We start from the raw sequence: 21,861 nt of genomic DNA, 5'->3' as shown, positions 1-21,861 counted from the left end.
TCTTGTTTGGTGAAATGTTTAATAAGATCTAAAGGGTTGAAAAACTCATTTTTAAAATTGGGTTATTTTTTTCTTCTTAAGTTTTTTTTTTTTAAATTTTTTTGATGTTTTTATTTATTTCTGAGACAGAGAGAGACAGAGCATGAGCAGGGGAGGGGCAGAGAGAGAGGGAGACACAGAATCTGAAGCGGGCTCCAGGCTCTGAGTTGTTGGCACAGAGCCCGACACGGGTCTCGAACTCACGAGCTGTGAGATCATGACCTGAGCTGAAGTCGGACGCCCAACCGACTGAGCCACCCAGGTGCCCCTCTTCTTAAGTTTTAAGAGTTCTTTTGGATAATAGTTGTTTACCAGATAAGTCTTTTGTAAATATATCTTCTAGTCTGTGGCTTGTTTTCTCATTTTTTCATCATTGTTTTTCACAGAACGTTTTAATTGTAATAAAGTCCAGGTTATCAGTTATTTCTTTCATGTGTTGTGCCGTTGTTGTTTTATTTAAAGCCATACTTGAGATTATCAGAGGGGATGATATTCCTATATGTGTATTTTAGAATTAGATGTCAGAGGTACCTGGGTGGCTCAGTCGGTTACGTATATATGACTCTTGATTTCGGCTCAGGTCATGATTTCATGGTTTGTTTTATCAAACCCCATGTCAGGTTTCGCACTGAGCGTGGAGCCTGCTTAAGATTCATTCTCTCTCTCTCTCTCTCTCTCTCTCTCTCTTTCTCACTCTTACTCTCTTTCTCTCCCTCTACCCTTCTCCCCTGTTTGCTCTCTCTCTCAAAATAAATAAATGAACATTTTAAAAAAAAGAATTAGACTGTCTAGCTTCTTGATATATTTTATAGATTATTTGGAAGAGAGTTGAGGTCTTTATGATGTTGTCTATTTGCTTGTGTTTTTTAAGTTTCCTTAATTAGTGTTTAAAATTTTCATACCAACTTTTTTCAGGTTTAATGAAGTGTAATTGACAAATAAAATTGTAAGATATTTAAAGATTTTTTCCTATATTTATTTTTGAGAGAGAGCCACGTGCGTGGGGCAGGGGCAGAAGGTATCTAAAATATACGTCATGATGATTTGATATACATATAGGTTGTGAAAGGATTTGCCCCATCTAACATATCCTGTTACTACTTAAATATAGTCTTAAGTTGATTCCTAGGGAATTTATCCTTTATTTCTATATAATTGGAATTTTGTTCTTCAGTTACATTTTCTAATTTGTTATGGTTTTATGTATAAAGTCTATTAATTTCACTTTCTTTTTTTTTACTGAACTCCATTTACTGTGTGTGTGTTTTTTGTTTTTTTTTTACTGAGCCACATCAATGAATTCTTTTATTAGAATAGTTCCAATACATTTTCTCAGGTTTTCCAAGTATATAATCATCTGTACATAGTGATCATTTTACCTATTTTGCAATTTTATATAATATTTCCAATGTTAAGTGTAATAATTGTAAGAGAAGAATATATTTATTGCCCAGAATAGGACACTTTTGAGAATGAAAGGTGATGGGCTACATTATTAGTAATAAACCTGAAACAACAGATATAAACTGAGATTTTCCTTGGCACATTGCAAGTATGGTCATCATTGTCTTCTTTGAGACTTTAATGGGAATGCTTCTATGGTTTCCTTCATTAAACGTGAAGTGGCTTTTGAAAATTATATATATATATATAAATATAAATTATTGGATTACTATAAGTTATATAAATGTATAAATATATAAATATGTTAAATTATACAAGTTATATTTATATGTAAATCATAGATTTAATTATAATTTTAAATATAATTTTTAAATATGATTTTTTGTCATGGTTGAGAAGAATGATTTTATTCCTATTCAGCATTTTCATCAAGAATGAATATTAAACTATGGATATGAATATGATTTTACACATTTTTAAAATATGTTAAACAATATTATTAGACCTTAACACTGAATTATCCTTTCATTTTTGGCTTTTTGGTTGTGTGTGTGAGTGTGTGTGTGCGTGTGTGTGTACACACATGTACAAGAATCCTATTTGCTATTACATTTAGAAATTGTTTCAGTATTTATGTATTGATGGTATGGATCTCTTCATATTTTTAGTTAAAGAAAGATTATCTAAATTTGCTTTAGGATCAATGTTCTACTTGTTTTATAAAAATGGATTTTTAAACATTCCTTCCATTAAAAATATTTTATTAAGGAAATTTCATACACAAAGCAGACAGAAAGGACAGCATAATGAACCTCCTTGTGCCCATCACTTTATTATTATTTTTTTAAATTATTATTTTTTTTTAATGTTTATTTTTGAGACAGAGAGACAGAGCATGAATGGGGGAGGGGCAGAGAGAGAGGGAGACACGGAATTGGAAGCAGGCTCCAGGCTCTGAGCCATCAGCCCAGAGCCTGACGCGGGGCTCGAACTCACGGACCGTGAGATCGTGACCGGAGCTGAAGTCGGACGCTCAACCGACTGAGCCACCCAGACGCCCCCATCACTCCACTTTAAAAATTATCAATACTTTGCCATTTTACCTCCCCTATTTGTTTTATTTACCCATTGTTATTTTTTTTCTTTTGTGGAAGGATCAGTAGAAGAAAGAGTGAGGGATTAGAACTTTTTTTTTTTAATTTTTTAATGTTTTTTTATTTTTGAGAGACAGAGAGATAGAGCATGAGCAGGGGAGTAGCAGAGAGAGAAGGAGACACAGAATCTGAAGCAGGCTCCAGGCTCTGAACTGTAAGCACAGAGCCCTATGTGGGGCTTGAACTCACAGACCACGAGATCATGACCCGAACTGAAGTCAGACGTTTAACCAACTGAGCCACCCAGGCGCCCCTAGAACTTTTTTTTTAAGTTTATTTAAAAAAAGAGTGAGAACGTTTGTGGGTGTCTGTGATGGGGGAGGGGCAGAGAGAGAGGTTGAGAGAGAGAATCCCAAGCAGTCTCTGCACTATCAGCACAGAGCTGGACATGGGACTTGAACTCACAAACTGTGAGATCGTGACCTGAGCCGAAATCAAGAGTCAGAGGCTTAACCGATTGAGCCACCCAGGTGCCCTTGACTTTTTTTTTTAAGATTTTATTTTTAAGTAATCTCTGCACCCAGTTTGGGGCTCAAACTCACAACTCTGAGATCAAGAGTCACATGCCAGCCGAGTCAGCCAGGTGCCCCAAAAGAAGCTTTTATTTTTTTTAATTATTATTTTTTTTGTTTTGTTTTTTTAAGTAATCTTTACACCCAACATAGGATTGAGAGACTGGAAGGTTTTCAAACAACTATTAGATTTCACATACATTTACCCATGCGTAATTTAGCATATATTTCTAACAGATACAGACTTTTATTTATTTAAAAAAAGTTTTTTAATGTTCATTTATTATTGAGAGACAGAGCATGAGAGGGGGAGGGGCAGAGAGAGAGGGAGACACAGAATCCGAAGCAGGCTCCAGGCTCTGAGCTGTCAGCACAGAGCCTTATGCGGGGCTTAAACCCACAAACTGTGAGATCATGACCTGAGCCGAAGTCGGACGCTTAACTGACTGAGCCACCCGGGCACCCCTGATGGATACAGACTTTTAAAGACATAGCAGTGACATTTTAAAGATAGTATTATTACACTTTAGAAAATTAACAATAATTCTTTGTCTAGTATGCAGTCTGTTTACAGTTGTTTTTGTTTGTTTAAAAATGTTTTAGAGTTGGCTTTCTAAAAATGAGAATCTAAACAAGATACTTGCATGGCATTTATTTGTTGAAAATGCATTATTTGTCTTGTAGGATTTCTTATATTCAGGGTTTGTTTGAATTTATCCTGGTGGTGTTAATTAAGATAGTGCTCTGTCCCCAGATTTCTAGTAATGATAATTAGATCTAGAGGGTGAATGAGATTCAGGTTTGATTTTGTCCTTGCTTTTTGTTTTTTAGGAATAACACAAAGTGCTATATGCTTACTGTTGCATCACTCAGCAGGCAAATAATGTCCAATTATTTCTCTTTATGATAATGAGTCAGGATCATGTTTTCATGTCATTTTATATTCTTCATCATTTTTTTTTTACATTTATTTATCTTTGAGAGACAGAGACAGAGTGTGAGTGGGGGAGGGGCAGAGAGAAGGAGACACAGAATCCGAAGCAGGCTCCAGGCTCTGAGCTGTCAGCACAGAGCCCAGTGCAGGGCTCGAACCCACGAACCATGAGATCATGACCTGAGCTGAAGTCAGACACCCAACCTACTGAGCCACACAGGCGCCCCAATTCTTCATGATTTTTAATGACTATATTGCATTTTGTTGAATGACTGTTCTATAATTTATGTTTATAGTCTATGGCTGGATATTTAGGTGAGATACATTTTCATTAATATCCATTAGCTATTTACTAGGTTTTATTATATTGAAGACTCAGATTTCTTCAGCCTAGGGAAAGTCTCTTGTTATTTGATAATTTCAAACATGGACTTTATCAGGAATGATTTGCTTTTGAAGAAGTGGAAGCCTACTCAAAGAAAGGTCAAGTAGGGAGTACAGTTGGCTTTTATTGGAACTGAAAAGTTTTAGGATGCTTTTTTCTTCTCTTTGAGGCCTTAAGTGTGTCTTCTCTTCCTTTCTCTACAGAGTTCTCTCATTATTATATTTTTTGGTTTGTCTTATGTCCTTACCATGACATGTCAGAATGAAAGCCTTGAATTATGAAATATTCTTGTCTGCTCCTTATAGTTAATCAACTCAATCTAAATGCCCCAAATAAAAGTTCCTGAGTAAGTGAGTCTTACTGGTCTTGCTATGCCTGGGAGTGTGTTTGGGTATGGTTGTATGTTATTAGATCCACCTTTTTAGCAGGAACTATAATAAACTTTTTTTTTTAATGTTTATTTATTTATTTTAGAGAGAGAGAATGAGGAAGGGGGAAGGAGAGAGAGAGGACACAGAATCCAAAGCAGGCTCCAGGCTCTGAGTTGTCAGCCCAGAGTCTGACGTGGGGTTTGAACTCATAAACGGTGAGATCATGACCTGAGCTGAAGTTGGCCGCTTAACCAACTGAGCCACCCAGGTGCTCTTAAACTCTTTTAAGAGTATAGGGTTGGACACCTGTCTAAAGAAGTGCCTAGCACAACATCTTTATCATGTACACTAAATTCTTACATATATAAAAATATATACCATTCTTGCCCATCTTCTTTTCCAAATATTTTTTGGTTATTCTCACTAGTTCATTTTCCAGATTAAACTTAGAACCTGTGATAGATAGTATTTTATTTTTTTTAACGTTTATTTATTTTAGAGAGAGCACGAGCACATGCACGCAAGTGAGAGCAAGTGGGGGAGGTGCAGAGAGAATGGGAGACACAGAATCCAAAGCAGGCTCCAGGCTCTGAGCGATCAGCACAGAGCCCGACACGGGGCTCAAACCCACGGACCACGAGATCATGACCTGAGCCAAAGTCAGAGGCTTAACCGACTGAGCCACCCAGGTGCCCCGAGCACCTATGGCAGTATTTTAAATCTACCTTGTCTGATATGGTAGCTACTAGCCACATGTAACTACTTAAATTAATTAAAATTAAAGTGTAGTTCTTTAGTCGCACTAATTACATTTCAAGTACTCACTAGCCACATGTGATAGTTAGTGGCAAGTGTATTGAATAGTGCAGATACGGAGCATTTTATCATTGCATAAAGTTCTGTCGGGTAGTGCTGCTAAATTTAAAGGCTTGTATATTGATAATAACTTATCTATTTCCTAATGCTCATGAAAGGCAAAAATCTCTATTTTGTGTAGGTTTTGTTTGTAGCATTTGGTCAATTATGTGTGGAAGATAATGTCACAGTATATCTTTGTTTTCTCATTTTAAAAGGTTCATTGAAGGAAGTTTGAAAAACTTGTAAGTGTGTAATTGGATTACTTTTCACCAACCTAATAATACATCTCTTTAACACAGTTTCTTTATTTCTAGGTTCTGCTTGATTCATGTCTGGATTATTTGGATTACATAATCATGTAGTTTTGTTCAAGAAGAGCACATAAGTGTATTTCTAATATCACATCAAGAGGCATGTTGATGCCAGTTTGAACACTGTTAATGATAAATTTGACCATTTGGTTAAACTGGTGACTACCTGGTCTCCATTATGAAGGCACATTTTTTTCTTTTGTAATTGATAAGTAATCTGTGGGGTCATTTTTGAAGGCTGTGTGAATATCTTGTTCCCCAACAACTTTTTGCTCACTGATTTTAGCATCCATTTAGGTAGCTTGCAGGACTCAGTACATGGGAGTTGCATGATGGTGAGTTTTAAAATTCTATCATTCTGTTTACACATAATTTTTAGCTGGCATTTTTTTTTAATCACCAAGTTCTTAATTAATGTTTATTTATTTTTGAGAGAGAGAGAGACAGAGACAGAGCATGAGTGGGGGAGAGACAGAGAGAGAGGGAGACACAGAATCCGAAACAGGCTCCAGGCTCTGAGCTGTCAGCACAGAGCCTGACGCGGGGCTCGAACTCACGAGCCATGAGATCATGACCTGAGTCAAAGTCTGACGCTTAACCACCCAGGTGCCTCTCTTTTTGTTTTTATTTTTTTTAAGTTTATTTCTTTATTTTGAGAGAGAGAGAGAGGGAGAGACAGAATCCCAAACAGGCCCCACATGGTCACTGCAGAGCTGGATGCTGGGCTTGAACCCACAAACCATGAGATCATGACCTGAGCTGCAGATGCTTAACCAACCGAACCACCCAGGTGCCCCAGCTGGCAGTCTTTAAGGAAGAGCTTTCCCTTTTCCACTTATATTCTTTGATTCTTCTTTTTCTTTTCTTTTTTTTTTGTTATAAATACTCCAGGTGTGTCTCATGAAGTTGGCCAGTGTGACTTTGAGACTTGTTGCCATGGGCACTTCTGTGTAAAGTGCTTTGAAACCAAGAGAATTTTTGCTTTTTAGCAATTTGGTCATTTTCATCATGTGTTTATTCTCAAACTGAGGATTTGTATAGAATAGCTATAAATTTAGGTAAAAAATTATTCCACTTTGGATCTTTCTTGATTAATTCTATTGAAACATAAACTTTTTAGAAACTAGGGCAACTGTGTTAAGGAATTCCCATTTACACCAGACAAGAAAGTAAACAGTAAGTGGAGAGTAGGGTAACAAACACTTACGGTATCAAAAAACAACCGTGAAAAGGATCTGTCTTAATGTGCTAGCCCATTGCAGTTTAACATATTGCTTACAACCTTCACAATAGAATTTGAGTGACTTCAGTTACACATTCCAGGAGACTGGCAGTCTGTTACAATCAGAGTCTGAACTTTAGAGCAGGCTAATTTACAGCGATGGGATGAAAAAAGTTGTGGATTTGTATTACACACTCTCACCTGACACTGTATCTGATCCCTTACCTGCTGATTGACATCTTGAATGAGCTCTTTGAAGCAAGTTCCAGCTTAATTAAAACGTTTGCTTGGTTAGCAGTGATCTGTGAAAGCCTGTGATAAATATTGAATCAGGTTCACCTGCTGGTTGCTGTGAGTGGATAAACAGCTGCTTTGTGCAGTTTAATCATGAAACTGGCAGTAGAGTACTACTGTTTGAATTTTTTAAAAAGAATAGTTGAAAAGGTATAGTTATGTCACTTTTGCTATCTTACTAGAGTGTGTGCTTATGTGAGATTTTGCACAACAGGCATTCAGTACCTGTTTAGATGGCTTGGACAACAGCAATTGGTTGATAAAGATTAACAATAAACCCTCTTTTTTTTTTTTTTTTTTTAAATAAACCCTCTTTTTTATGCCTCAAAGATCTTAGTAACATTCTACATTCATTGGCTTTTTACCACTAGCTTTTTATGTGCGTGGCGTTCTGAAATAAAAAAGGGCAATATTTTGCTTTTTTGCCAAGTTACATTGTAGATGCAAATGATCCTGTTAAAGCTTTGTTTTCACATTTACATTTATGATTCAAACTTCTCCACAAATTTATCATGTATTTTGTGATAACTTGAGGAACTCTTTTAGATTTTATTTTTTTCATCTGTAAAATGGAGTTAGAAATAAACAGTGAACTAGGTGTTTTAGAATTAATGTTAATATCAGTTAATTAACAAACGTAAAAGATAAATGAATTTATAAGCAGTAGAGAAACCTTTATAAAATTGTCTTCTTTGGACTGTCAACTTGTTTATTCCTTTACAGAATAAATGGGTCTGAGCAAGTTGGTTGTAAAGAAAATGCTGTTTCCATATGATTTTCATTATAAAATCAGACATAAATTCTTGAATAAAACCCTCACCCAATAAGTCAGAGTCTTCTCCAGCACCTGATGAAAGTTATGGGCTTAGTTTCTGGAAATGCACACAAAATTGTGTCTGTAGTTTCTGGGTGATCTCAAACCCTTTCTTCTGGAACAGTTCATGGACCCTAAATTAAGAATCTATTTCCTAATAAATTAGGTTAAAAATTTTTGATCAAGAGATGTTAAGATGAGGGGCGCCTGGGTGGCGCAGTCGGTTAAGCGTCCGACTTCAGCCAGGTCACGATCTTGCGGTCCGTGAGTTCGAGCCCCGCGTCAGGCTCTGGGCTGATGGCTCGGAGCCTGGAGCCTGTTTCCGATTCTGTGTTTCCCTCTCTCTCTGCCCCTCCCCCGTTCATGCTCTGTCTCTCTCTGTCCCAAAAATAAATAAACGTTGAAAAAAAATGTTTTAAAAAAAAAAAAAAAAAAAAAAAAAGAGATGTTAAGATGAAAACAATCCTGCTTTCATAAGCAGCTAAAGACGAACCAGAAGAGACTGTATATGCTGTGCTGTGTTTCTTTTGAAAATTCTTTTTAGCATTTTTCAGGTATATTGTCCACTAGAATCCTTAGCTCCAAAGAGGATCTACCACAGTAGGGATTCTTAATTCTGTACCTAAAGTTTTATAGTTTATATTCCTATCATCACTTTGTTTGGAATTTTATGGGGAGAATTAAATTTTATTTAAGTTATACTCTGTTCAATATTGGTTTTTTTATTTTTTCATTATATATAGTATTCCATTAATTGAAAAAAACTTCACAGTTTATCCATTTTTCTGTTGATATACTTAGCTTATTTTCCTCACTATTAAAACAGTGCTGCAAAGAGTATCCCTACTGTATCTGTCTTTATGTTCAAGAGTTTCTGTAGTATGTATACTTAGTGGTGTCATGCATGGTCACAGTGTCTATGTATCTTTGATTCACTAGATTGCCAATTTGCTCTACAAAGTGGATGTGCTGCTTTATACTTGGGTCAGCAGTTTGTGAGAATTGTTTCATACATATCCTTTCTAACACCCTATCTGATGGATGTGAAATGGGATCGAATTATGATTTTAATTTGCATTTTCCTAACTAATAATGAGATTGAGCATTAGATTACACATCTTTTCAGATGTTTATTGGCCTTTCAGCTTTTTTGTGATTTTCTTATTCTTGGCCAGCTATTGGATTTGTCTTTTAAAATTAATTTGTTGGAATTCTTTGTATGTTATGGATACTGGTCCTGGGTTATATACAGTGCAAGTATCTTAGTTTGTGCTGCCTTTTTTTCCCATTTTTTTTTTCTTATAAAGGGGAGTGCCGTTTTAAATAGAAATTTGCATTGTAAGAGATTGTGTTTTCAGTCATTGTGCTTTTGGTATATTGTTTAAGAAATCTTTCCCCACATTGGGATCATAAAAATATATTCCTATACAGGGCCAGAGACCTTATTTCCCACAAAACATAAAATATTTCAATTCTGGCCCTTTACAGAAAAGTTATGTTGATGTATGCTTTAACAAATCTCTTAATTGAGAGTTTTGGTTTGTTTTTTTTTTCCCTTATGGAACATAATGTAAATCTTGTTAGAAAATATTTGATTTAAATGTCAGCTAATAATAAGTTAAAATAGTTTTTTGAAGTAAATTTTATAGCTTACTCTTAGGAATATTTTGTAATTACATTCAGAAAATAATGCACTTAAAGTACTGACTTTAAACAGTTCTGTAACTCATGAGTCAAACTGGTATTGGTAAACAATCTACAAACTATGCTTTGTTGAAAATTAAAGAGTATGCAGTCTTTGTCAGTGAGATGAGGTGACCCTTGTCATTGTCTTCTAGTTGGTTCGATATATCAAGAATTCTGATGTTTCTTGAATGAATGTATGGATGGATGAATAAATGAAATAGTACATGTAAAGTATTTAGCACAGGGACAGCCTTCATAAATGATAGTTATTATTAATAATGAGTATATCAGGATGTTTGTCACTCACAACTAAAAGTGGCCCGAATATTAGCATAACAAGATGATTTTTCTTTTTGGCTTTGAAAATAACAAATTGCCCTGTACTTTTTCTTTTAAAGCTAACCTTTTTATTTTGAAGTAACTTTTTGATATGTGGAGAACTTCAAACTAGGACATCAATTATGCATCTATCAGACAAATAAAATGCAGTACATATACAGTATTTGGCTTAGGGACATTAGTCAAAGTACATCAATTTGAAAAAATTTCAGTTACAGTTATGCAAAACACCATGTTCAGTGAATGAGTTATATAAAGAAATATAAGAAATAGTTTCTTTCCTTAAGGAATTTGCAGTGTGGTTGAAAGACAAAACATGCACATGTGGAAAGTTTCAGAAAAGTATGTTTCTATTTCATGGGCCTAGTTTTCCCTTTATTTCCTACAAATAAACTTCTTTTTGGTCTCTTTTGCTCTCCACTTTTTTTATACACTTATTTTTCACATTAAATATATCCTTTTATGTCTGTGTTCAGAATTCAATTCATAGCCTCCTTTTAGAAGGTCCTCTGATTTATGAATTAGCAAAATAACTTCTCTGGCAATGTAATAGTTTCTAGCTATTCTTTTATTATTTTCCATTTTTAAATGTATTTAGTCACCATGCTCATTTTTGTTTTTCAGCTGTTTAGGCATAGTAACTTTTTTGTTGTTGTGTAGAAAAGTTGCAGAAAATTATGAAACCTTAGACCTTGTATCATATCTTAATCTACTTGAACTTTTTTTTTTTTTTTTTAGAGAGTGAAAGCGTTGGAGAAGGGCAGAGGGGGAGGAAGAGGGGTGGGAGGGAGAGAATCTCAAGCAAACTCCACATTCAGCATGGAGCCTGATGAGGGGCTCAATCTCATGATCCTGGGATCATGTCCTGAGCTGAAATCAAGAGTTGAACACTCAACCGACCAAGCCACCCAGGTGCCCCTTAATCTACTTGACCTTCTAATTATAACTTTGTGAAAAGAATAGTGTCAAGGACTCAGAAGTTGGCCTGTCTTTAAAATCAAATCTTATATTCTTTCTTTATCCTTTCAAAAATTTAGATATATGTTTCTATATATATAGTAGGACAAGAGAGAGAATAGAACTTGTAGACATGAAGAGGATTTCCTAAGATCCTTGGTTGCTGACCTTCTAAGAACAGATTTAGAATTTTTTTTTAATGCTTATTCCTTTTTGAGAGAGGGAGACAGAGTGTGAGTGGGAGAGGGGCAGAGAGAGAGGGAGACACAGAATCTGAAGCAGGCTCCAGGCTCTGAGCTGTTAGCACAGAGCCTGACGTGGGGCTCTAACCCACGAACCACGAGGTCAAGACCTGAGTCAAAGTCTGATGCTTAACCAACTCAGCCACCCAGGTGCCCCAAGAAGAGTTTTGACTCTTGTAGATTTGAAATGTAATTTATGTATGTATGTATGTATGTATGTATGTATGTATTAGATTTTATCTTCATGTTATCTCCATGGACCCAATGTGGGGCTCGAACTCACAATCCTGAGATCAAGAGTCACACGCTTTACTGACTGAGCTGGCCAGGTGCCCCTGAAATGTATTTTTAAACAGTTGACCTCCTACATGTGGAAATAATACAATTGTCACACCAACATATGTCTCTTATGTTTCTGTTTATGAATATACGTATTTATGTATAAATGTATATGTATATGTATATACATATATATATATAGGCTCCACACCCAACATGGGGCTTGAACTCATGAGGGGCTTGAACTCATGACCCTGAGATCAAGAGTTGCATGTTCCACTTACTGAACTATTAGGGGCCCCTAATAGTTTTTGTTTGTTTTGTTTTTTATTTCTCTTTAAATGATGATAGAATTTTGGTGTTATTTGGCTTGGGTTTTCTTGCCTTTTGTTGAAGTAAAAGGACTCTAGACAGTTTCTAGTTATAGGAAAAGCAGCCATCTCTTAAAGAGGTTGGTTCTGCCACTCAGTGTCGCCACTTTCAGGTCTTAGAGATTCTAGGTTTTGGGGAACCTGTATGTTTTATCTTTCTTGATATTCAGATATGTTGGGTGAGAGTGAACAATTTTTTATTTATTCTCCAGTTTACTAATGCGGTTTCTGTAAATTCAAATGTCAGAAGCAAAAGAAAAATATCCCTATGAAAGATAAACCTGATAGCTTGTTATTAGGAGAAATATTTAATGAAAGGTACAAAATTTAATTTATCCATTTATTATTTCAAGACGGCTAGATCAAAGTGTTTCAGAAAGAGGCCATAAAGTGTTAGCCTATTAATTGGATTTGAGGATATTATGACTTCCTGACATTGCTGTTTTTAGTATTCTTTCTCTAGTTTTCTTACAGAATTGAAAGTTGGTGATTTTGGTACAAATAATTCTCTTTTGTAGCTAAATAAATGCCTTTTTTCTTTTGCCACATTAAATTTTTTCCATCTGAAATAGGATTGATTGTATCAAATCCTTTGAATGGAAGCTTCAATAGAAGATCACTTCTGAAGAAATAATTCCTCTTTAATATTGCAAAGGAAAAACAATGAATTTTGTTTCTTAATTTCTATTTTCTCCAATACTTGCGTAACCACCCATGGTAAAATCATATTCTTAAGGAGAGTCAGCCTCAAATTCATAGATGATATATTTACTTCAGACCAGTGTAAAACTTAATAAACAAAAACATGTTTTTGTTTATTAAGTGTTTTACACTGGTCTGAAGTAAATTAGCCATAAAATTAGCCATAGTTTATAATTTTCTCAGTTATGGGGTGAGAACCAGATTTAAGGTACCTAAATAAAGCTGCTCTACTGGCAAAAGTTTTCTAAAACTAGTTCTTGATCTTTAGCTTTTGTTAGTTATAGCTACTATCATAACATTTTAAGATAGGGAGATCCTTTATTTTAATTTATTAGTGCCAAATTTTAAAAAGTAAAAAGTTTTAATATAAAACAGCAAGTTACTAAACTGTATAATAGCATTTCTTTTTGCTTGAAAAAAATTGTGTGGTAGATGTATATGTATGAAGGTTTACAAGTTATGTGTTAGATAATTTGGCATAGGGGGTTGACTTATTTTGTTTATTTCAATATTGTTTGGACTTTTTGGTTAGAAAACAGTGGAATTAAAAGGAGTAGGTGATAAAGCTTTAAGTGGAATTGATTTTGAAAGCGTTTCATCAAAAAGCCTTCTAAGCTTTGAGAAAACAACACTTTATTGGATTACTTTTATGCTTGGATATAATATATCCATATAGTATATAACAATGCATTAGACCCTAGCATTCCAATATTCAACTTAATATTCAGTATTTAATTTACTATATCATACGGTAAGAGAAATACTATAATTGAATGAAAAGAGTGGAGGTACAGAAGAGTAAACTACTTCTGCTACCTCAAGTTATCTCAATTCATGAACTAGGTTAATTAATGTGATCATTGCAAAGGCCAAAAAAGAATTCAGTCAGAAATATCATGATATAATTTGCATTCCATTTTCTGTGACCATAAATTGTTATATATTGCAACATATGTAACATAAACCACATGTCAGCTGTTTCCTGCCTCACTGTTGACAAGAGCCCCATTCATAACTCTTCTTTTTATCCTTTCAGTGAATAAGTAATTATTCAATATAGAGGCAGGATATTTGGAACTGGCTATTTAATGTGGCAGCACTCTGTAATGAAATCTGCTGCTACTGGCAACCTGAGAGGGGAATGTAACAATTCCAGCATGGCTGTAACTTTATCTGCTTTGACTGACTGTTTATTTGGCACATCAGTGAACCTTTTATCCCTGTGAGTGACAGCTCCAGAAGGGTCACATTTACATCCATTCTATCATGTATTGTAATATTTAATGGTGGACAAGGTTGAGCGAGACTGGGAGTAATTTGAACTTGCTTTTCCACTGAGTTGAGGCTAAAAGACAGCTTGATCCCCAGTATTGTGGTGTAACATGCTATGACTTAGTATTTGTTTATGAAGGCTACTCTTACTGATTATAATTAAAAAAAAAAATTCAGTTAAATGGTGTATTTGTTCTACTAAACTAAAACTCTACAGTACACATTTTCTTAAGCTACTGTGCTAGTTTTTTTCCCATCAGTGACCACTAATATAAAACTAACCACCTCACAGTATTTCTCTTAAATGAGGCTGCATTCTGTCTCATTTGTGTAGTAATTGAGGTTGAAAAGGGAGTAGTTATTAAGAACCCATGGTTCTGAAATACAGCATTGAACTTTTTATTTTATTTTTGAGAATTTGAAAACAGAAGAGAAAAATCAGGTAAATAATGGACTATATTCTTGATGTTCCAAATGGTATGCTTAAGGAGACATATATCTATTTTAATTATGGAACTAAATTATGAGTAAAGTTGTCCAGAAAAAGCTATCCTGTATAATTTTACTGATGGATTTGCATTCCATGACAGGTAACTTAATTTCAGAAAGACTGTTCCGCATGATATACTTCATTATTAAGTATTAATAATTTACATTCATTTTTATCCCTTTGCTAGAGAATAGTTTTCTTGTTTTTAGTGATGTTTTAGATTCAACTTGATATTTCTATTTTTTTGTAAGCTATATTTAAAATGCTTTTTAAAATATTGGTATATTATAGGATATTTGAATGGGCTACTCTGTAAACAAAAATAGCACTATCAACTCTAAACTAATATTGCGTGTTCACTTGAAGTCTAAGCAAAAATGAAAATTGTTCTCCATTTTGTCTTATTTTTTACAATTTGTGAAAGAGGAGAACTAAAATCTATTTAAAACATTTGGAATTCAACAGTTGGAGTGATATGTTAGAAAGCCATGTAAATATGGAAACATCATTTATAACTTCTAAGAGTGCAACAGAACCAATTTGAAATGGAGTTTTTAGTTTTTTCTTTAATGGTAAGTTTTAGATGATGTAACATCTTGATATTCTCTTTATTTGACAGTTGTGATTTATTACTTATTGCTTCTGATTGTGTGAGAGGTTTAATAACATTTTTTGTGGTATACCAGACATGAGTTGTCTTTTCTTTTCTTTGTTACAGCCCCCTGGTCACTGTTCCAGGTGTTGTTGTTCTACTAAACAAGGAAACAGTCAAGGTTACTCAAATACCACTAAGAAGGATCATGGGGGGAAATCCAAGATACCCAAAATATATTTTGGGACCCGCACACACAAGCAGATTGCTCAGATTACTAGAGAGCTCCGGAGAACAGCATACTCAGGGGTCCCAATGACTATTCTTTCCAGCAGGGATCATACTTGTGTCCATCCAGAAGTAGTGGGCAACTTCAACAGAAATGAAAAGTGCATGGAGTTGCTGGATGGAAAAAATGTGAGTAAAGTTATTTTGTTTCAGAGGAAAAACAAGGCTGAAAAGATTCAGTTTACTCAATTTTTTATGTGTTCATTTTATGTTTTATATGTGTATTTCCAGTGATAATCTAACCTATGAAAATCAAATTAATTGCTAGTACTGATAGATTTCTTATGGTAAAATTGTTTTTAAAAATTTTTCTTTAAAAAAAATTTTTTTTTTTTGAGTTTAAAATCATAGATTTTCATTCTAAAGCCTGGGGATATTTTAGTTAGGTGTCTTCTTACTTCTTTGAAATCCTGCCACCAAAAATATTCAAACATGGATGATGTCATAGGAGGAGATTGAAAGTATTTAAGTGATTTAATTTAATTAGATTTAATTAATATATTTTATGTACAGTATTTTAAAACTTCAAAAGAAGATAGTTTATTTAGGCTCTCCCTTGAGTAAATTTTTAAAATACTTTTTAATTGAATGAGAAATATAATGATTATCCTATCTTACAATTCTGATTAGTACAAACTTCTGTTTCAAAAAAAAGTTATTAAATTATTAACTTTAAAGATATGTCATTAATGGTTTTGAAGTTTTCCAGGGAAATCTTGAATAATATGAATTTGGGCAAGGTGGAAATTGAGAAGTCTTTCTTAGTAAAAACATACGATTTTTTAATAGTTTTTTGGCGGTATTAGTTTGTTAGTCTGTGTACAGTTTAATAACTTGTTTACTCTGAAACTGAGATTACAAGTCTGGAATATACTCAGAAATTATTGCTGAACTGTAAATTGATAGTCTATGAAATTACCTATGATAATTTAATATGTTTTGAAAGTTATTCTATCTTTTGCTAATATTTTGTCAGAGTTGGTTCTACACAAAAAGCCGTGAGCCATAGGTAGCCCTTGAGTTTTATTTAATTGATAGATCACCTTCTACCATGTAATTTGAATAAATTATTTTGTATTATGCATTTCTTTTTCAGTGCTTATGGTTATTTGTCTTGACCTTATTCTTCCTCAGAATGCTTAGCTCATAGGCATACATGAACATTCTTTTTCTTGTTCTCAAGTCCTGAAGGTAATTTGGTATTGTAATGATGCCAATTACAAAGTCACTATAGGTGTCTATGTTTACTATGGCTGAATCACCAAAGTGAAATGATAAATAGATAACTGACAGTTTGAGTGAAAAAGAGTTTAAAGTGTGATAACACTTCAATTGACAGACTCCCCTCAGGGTTGTGTTACACTGCTAAAATGGATGAACCATTCTGGTTTTGCTATCAGCCTGCACAGGAGTGTCATTCTAAGTGCCCTTGAAGTGTAAACTTTCCGATTTTTTGGCTTGATCCAAAGGCACATGTGTTTTTGTTCAGTTTCTTTTGCAGAAGTGCTCCTGTACTGGAAAAGCAATGCACTTATCTGCTAAAAGTTAATTTTTGTTTCAATTAACAAAAAAATCATCTTAATTAGCGCCAGAAATAATTCTAAAAAATTATTCTCGATATGGAAAATATGGTTTTTTGTGAAGATGAGATTTAACAGTTAATAATCACATACTCTGAAGGCATCTTGGTGATCATTTGGTACAAATACAAGCTTTTAGCATAGTACAGAAGATACTTGGAATGAAGAAATGGCGAATGTATTTTTAAACTCAATCTGTATCACAGTCAGTATGAAAGGTATTTGGCATGTCTCCATCTGTCTCTGGATCCCACAATCAGGATTTTAGAGGAACCTTAGAAATAGCAGCCTTTGGGTCTGAGGAATCTTTAATAGGCTCCTGGTTCATTTACTCTTTTGATGCCTCATCACATGAGAAAAATGGGCCCTGAAGTTTGTCCAATGTCTGACAGCGAGTTAGCAAGAAAGACAACTTTCCTAACTCCTAGCCGTTGTTATTTTGATTATACTAGAAAGAAAACAAAAGGTGGCTTATGAAATGAGGAAGTTGACACAGCATGAGGAGTAAAAAAGAGTAGTAGAGATGGGACAGAGGAAGTGAAAGAATGAACTAAATAAACGTTAGGTGAACCCTTTCCTCTTGATTTTTATTGTTAGTACCTTGGAGGTTCTTTTTACATGACTGAATACAAAGCTGTAGAACTAGTAGTCCCTCGGCTGATCATGCCTTGTCTTGGAATTGGCGACATTATTTTATAGGTTATGAACCTTTTATGTTTTACTCCATGTCTAGTAATTTCTAGGTATTTTTGTGAATGTAATGAGTAAATATGTTTTGAAAACGTAGATTTGGCTTTTGGATAGTTTGTAGATAAGAATGTACTACGTGTGTATATATATTATAACAATTGTATATATGTAATTCCTTTTCACTTGTTAAGGACAGCAAACTGAGATGATAAATATTGGATTTCACAATCATTTAATTTTTTTATTGGTACATAGAATTAGTGAAAATAAAAACGGCCCATTCTTCTACCAGTTAGTCCCAAATGAAAATTGAAAAACAGTAATAATATATTTGTGGTTAAAAGACTCAAAATTACAGAAAGGTGTAACATAAAAAGAGAAAAATCTCTTTTTTTTACTCTTCCCATTTTCTTAACCTTTCAAGGAAATTACTGTAAAGTTTTATGTATATTCTTCCAAAACACTTAAAATATGCATGTGTTATATGTGTATATACTCTTTTAAAAGCTCAAGTACATTGGCACATGGACAAATCTAACACATTTCTTAAGGGCTATATCTTTTACATGAATTTACCATAAGTTATTTAACATGTCCCTTCTTGATAGACATTAAACATTGCATTACATACATATTCACATGAATGTGAAATTTTAAATTTTGGTAGTTATTGATAAATTGTGTGCTTTTAATAGAAGTTTATACTTCTAATAGTGTATATTTATACTTGTAATTTTATATATCTTTTAATAGGATATGACACACTGTTGCTAGGACTTATTTTCTCTTATTTTTTGATTAGCATTTATTAATAAAATGTTTTACTTCTAATAATAGATTAGCAAAGGACATTAGCAGATAGTACATGAAAGAAGAAATGCAAGTTACTGTTGAAACTTGTTAGCATGTTCATATAGTATAATAGCAGTGTTAAACCTTGCTAGAATGTATACAAAAGTCAAAGCAAGAAGATTCTATTTTTTACCTTTAAAATAGGTAAAGATAGAAAAGATAATATTAGTGTTGATAAAGTTATGGGGAAAGGGTAATGTAAAATGCTATATGCTTTTTGGAGGATAATTTGGTGGTATAGTTTTTATGAAACTTAAAACTACTTTGTACTGTTTGGTCTTATAATGCCATATCTAAAATTGTATACTAAGAAAATGTTGAGAAATGTGCATTAAATTTAAATTCTCGTTGAAGCATTATTTATAATATAAAAATTGGTAACAGTCTAAATGCCCAACAATAATGAAACTGGTTTATAACTATTAGTTCAATGTACATATGTGGGCAACAATGAAAAACTACTTAGTGATGTGAGAAAATATTTCTGATAGGATTTTTAGTCAGATGGAGAGAAAAAAAATGATTCTGGTTTTATAAAAAATTTATTGTGGCTTTATTTTTTGTGGCTAAATTGTTAATAATCCTTGATGCCTGGGGAAAATTTGCTTTGTTCTCATTGTTTAAATATTAGATCACATTGTAGAGTTGTATTCATATGTACATACGAATATAAGAATTATGAAATGAAACATATCAAATGTTACTGGTACATTCTTTGTATGGTAGATTTATAGATAATTTAGTGAGTTTTTTGGTACTGTTTGTATTTTCCAAATATTTTGTAGTGAACACTCTTTATTTTTTTCCCCCTAAGACATCCCTCCTTCCCTTTCTCCTTTTTTCCTTTCTTTTTTCCTTACATATATTTGATTAAATAATACTCTCTCATGGCTTAACTGAAAACTATAAAAGTATCTATAGAGAAAAATCTCTCTCGCTCCTGTCTCCAAGTCACTTAGCCGTCGTCTTTGAAAGCAACCAGTGATACCATTGTTCTTGTATATCCTTCAAGAAATATTTTTGCCTAAAATCACTTTATTTTTTTTTTTAATGTTTGTTTATTTTTGAGAAAGAGAAACAGACTCTGAGTAGGGAAGGGGCAGAGAGAGAGGGAGACAAAGAATTCAAAGCAGTCTCTAGGCACTGAGCTGTCAGCACACAGCCTGATGAGGGGCTCAAACTCATGAACTGTGAGATTATGACCTGAGCTGAAGTTGGACGCTTAACTGACTGAGCCTCCTAGGCTCCCCAATATCAGTTTAATCAGAACAATGGTACAACAAACATAATTTAAAATTTTTTCTTTTTTCAGGTTAATTTGGAGTATCTAGAGCTATACTGATCTGGAGCTCTGAGTCGACCATTACAGTTGTTTTTTTTAATTTATTTTTTTTAATGTTTTTATGTTTTTTTAAATGTATTTATTTTGAGAGAGAGAGTACAAATGAGGGAGGGGCAGAGAGAGAAGGAGAGAGAGAATCCCAAGCTAATTGTGCAAAGCCTGATGCAGGGCTCAGTCTCACAAACTGAGATCATGACCTGAGCTGAAATCAAGCCTGAGCCACCCAGGTGCCCCAACTAATATTTTTTCTTTGAAATGGTTGTGATTGTGGGTATGGTATCATTTCTCCTGTATGTGGCTTTAATGATGTTCTGAAAATTCTGAGATAAACTTGTTTTATTCCTTTGTTGCAATGTTGATTCGTATTTCAGTTATGCATATTTGTTTTTAGGGCAAATCCTGCTATTTTTATCATGGCGTACATAAAATTAGTGATCAACACACATTACAGACTCTGGAAGGGATGTGCAAAGCCTGGGATATAGAAGAACTTGTCAGCTTGGGAAAAAAACTAAAGGCATGTCCGTATTACACAGCACGGGAACTAATAGAAGATGCTCACATAGTATTTTGTCCCTACAACTATCTTCTAGATGCACAAATAAGGGAAAGTGTGAGTAGCTATATGAAAATTCAAACTTTTCTCCCACTTACTGGAATATAAGTGATCAATATGAAAGCTTTTAGATGTTTCACTTTTTATTTTTTGCTTTATATTTATGTACATATATAAATAGAGTACTGAAAACATTCTGAGGTGTATTAAAAAACTGAATTTTAGAACTTGTCATTTTAATGTCCAAAGTAGTAAATATTTTGAAATGGAATTATAGCACAGGTTTTCAACCTTGATAGTATTGACATTTTGGACTTGATGATTCTTTGTTGTGGTGGTTTATCTTGCACACTGTAGGATGCGTAGCAGCATCTCTGGTTTTATCCTCTAGACACCAGTAGCATCCTTAGAGCTGTCACAATCAAAAATGTCTCCTGAGGGGCGCCTGGGTGGCGCAGTCGGTTAAGCGTCCGACTTCAGCCAGGTCACGATCTCGCGGTCCGTGAGTTCGAGCCCCGCGTCGGGCTCTGGGCTGATGGCTCAGAGCCTGGAGCCTGCTTCCAATTCTGTGTCTCCCTCTCTCTCTGCCCTTCCCCCGTTCATGCTGTGTCTCTCTCTGTCCCAAAAATAAATAAACGTTGAAAAAAAAAAAAAAATGTCTCCTGATGTTGCAAAGTATACGGGTGGGGGAGGGCAGGTAGGAGCAGAGTTATCCCCATTTGAGGCCCATTGATAACTATCACTCCTTCCATTTGTGAATAATCAGAATTATTTTAAAACATTCATCTGAAGAATCTATAGTTTGAAGAATTTTGTGGGGAGAATATGTATAACATGCAAATTATGCTTTGTGAGCTTTTGATAAATGAAATTTGGATATAGCATTTGTGTTTATTTGCATGGTTCTTCTTAGAAACATCCAGTTGTTACAGTATAAGACAAAAAGTGAATAACTTTGTATATTCAGTTATTATTCTTCTCTTTAGATCTGACTACTTACTAACTTCCTATTTAAGCTTAAAATTAATAGGCATTATAGGGGCGCCTGGGTGGCGCAGTCGGTTAAGCGTCCGACTTCAGCCAGGTCACGATCTCGCGGTCCGTGAGTTCGAGCCCCGCGTCGGGCTCTGGGCTGATGGCTCAGAGCCTGGAGCCTGTTTCCGATTCTGTGTCTCCCTCTCTCTCTGCCCCTCCCCCGTTCATGCTCTCTCTCTGTCCCAAAAATAAATAAACGTTGAAAAAAAAATTAAAAAAAAAAATTAATAGGCATTATGTTTACTGTCTCTACTGTCCTACCTCTTATTTGGTTGCTTCTTATCTAGACC

At 34.3% G+C, this 21,861-nt stretch overlaps 1 protein-coding gene across 1 annotated transcript in view; it reads left to right on the top strand.

The window, feature by feature from the left end:
• BRIP1 (BRCA1 interacting helicase 1) overlaps nucleotides 1-21,861 on the top strand; it is a 210,036-nt gene that overhangs the window by 40,420 nt on the left and 147,755 nt on the right. Inside the window, 2 exon segments of the mRNA XM_045490624.1 lie at nucleotides 15,355-15,645; nucleotides 20,372-20,593. Of these exon segments, the coding sequence (XP_045346580.1) occupies nucleotides 15,355-15,645; nucleotides 20,372-20,593 (513 nt within the window).

The sequence above is a fragment of the Leopardus geoffroyi genome, chromosome E1, assembly GCF_018350155.1.
Source record: "Leopardus geoffroyi isolate Oge1 chromosome E1, O.geoffroyi_Oge1_pat1.0, whole genome shotgun sequence".
NCBI classification, from domain to species: Eukaryota; Metazoa; Chordata; class Mammalia; order Carnivora; family Felidae; genus Leopardus; species Leopardus geoffroyi.
This window is presented reverse-complemented; position numbering and strand designations above follow the sequence as displayed.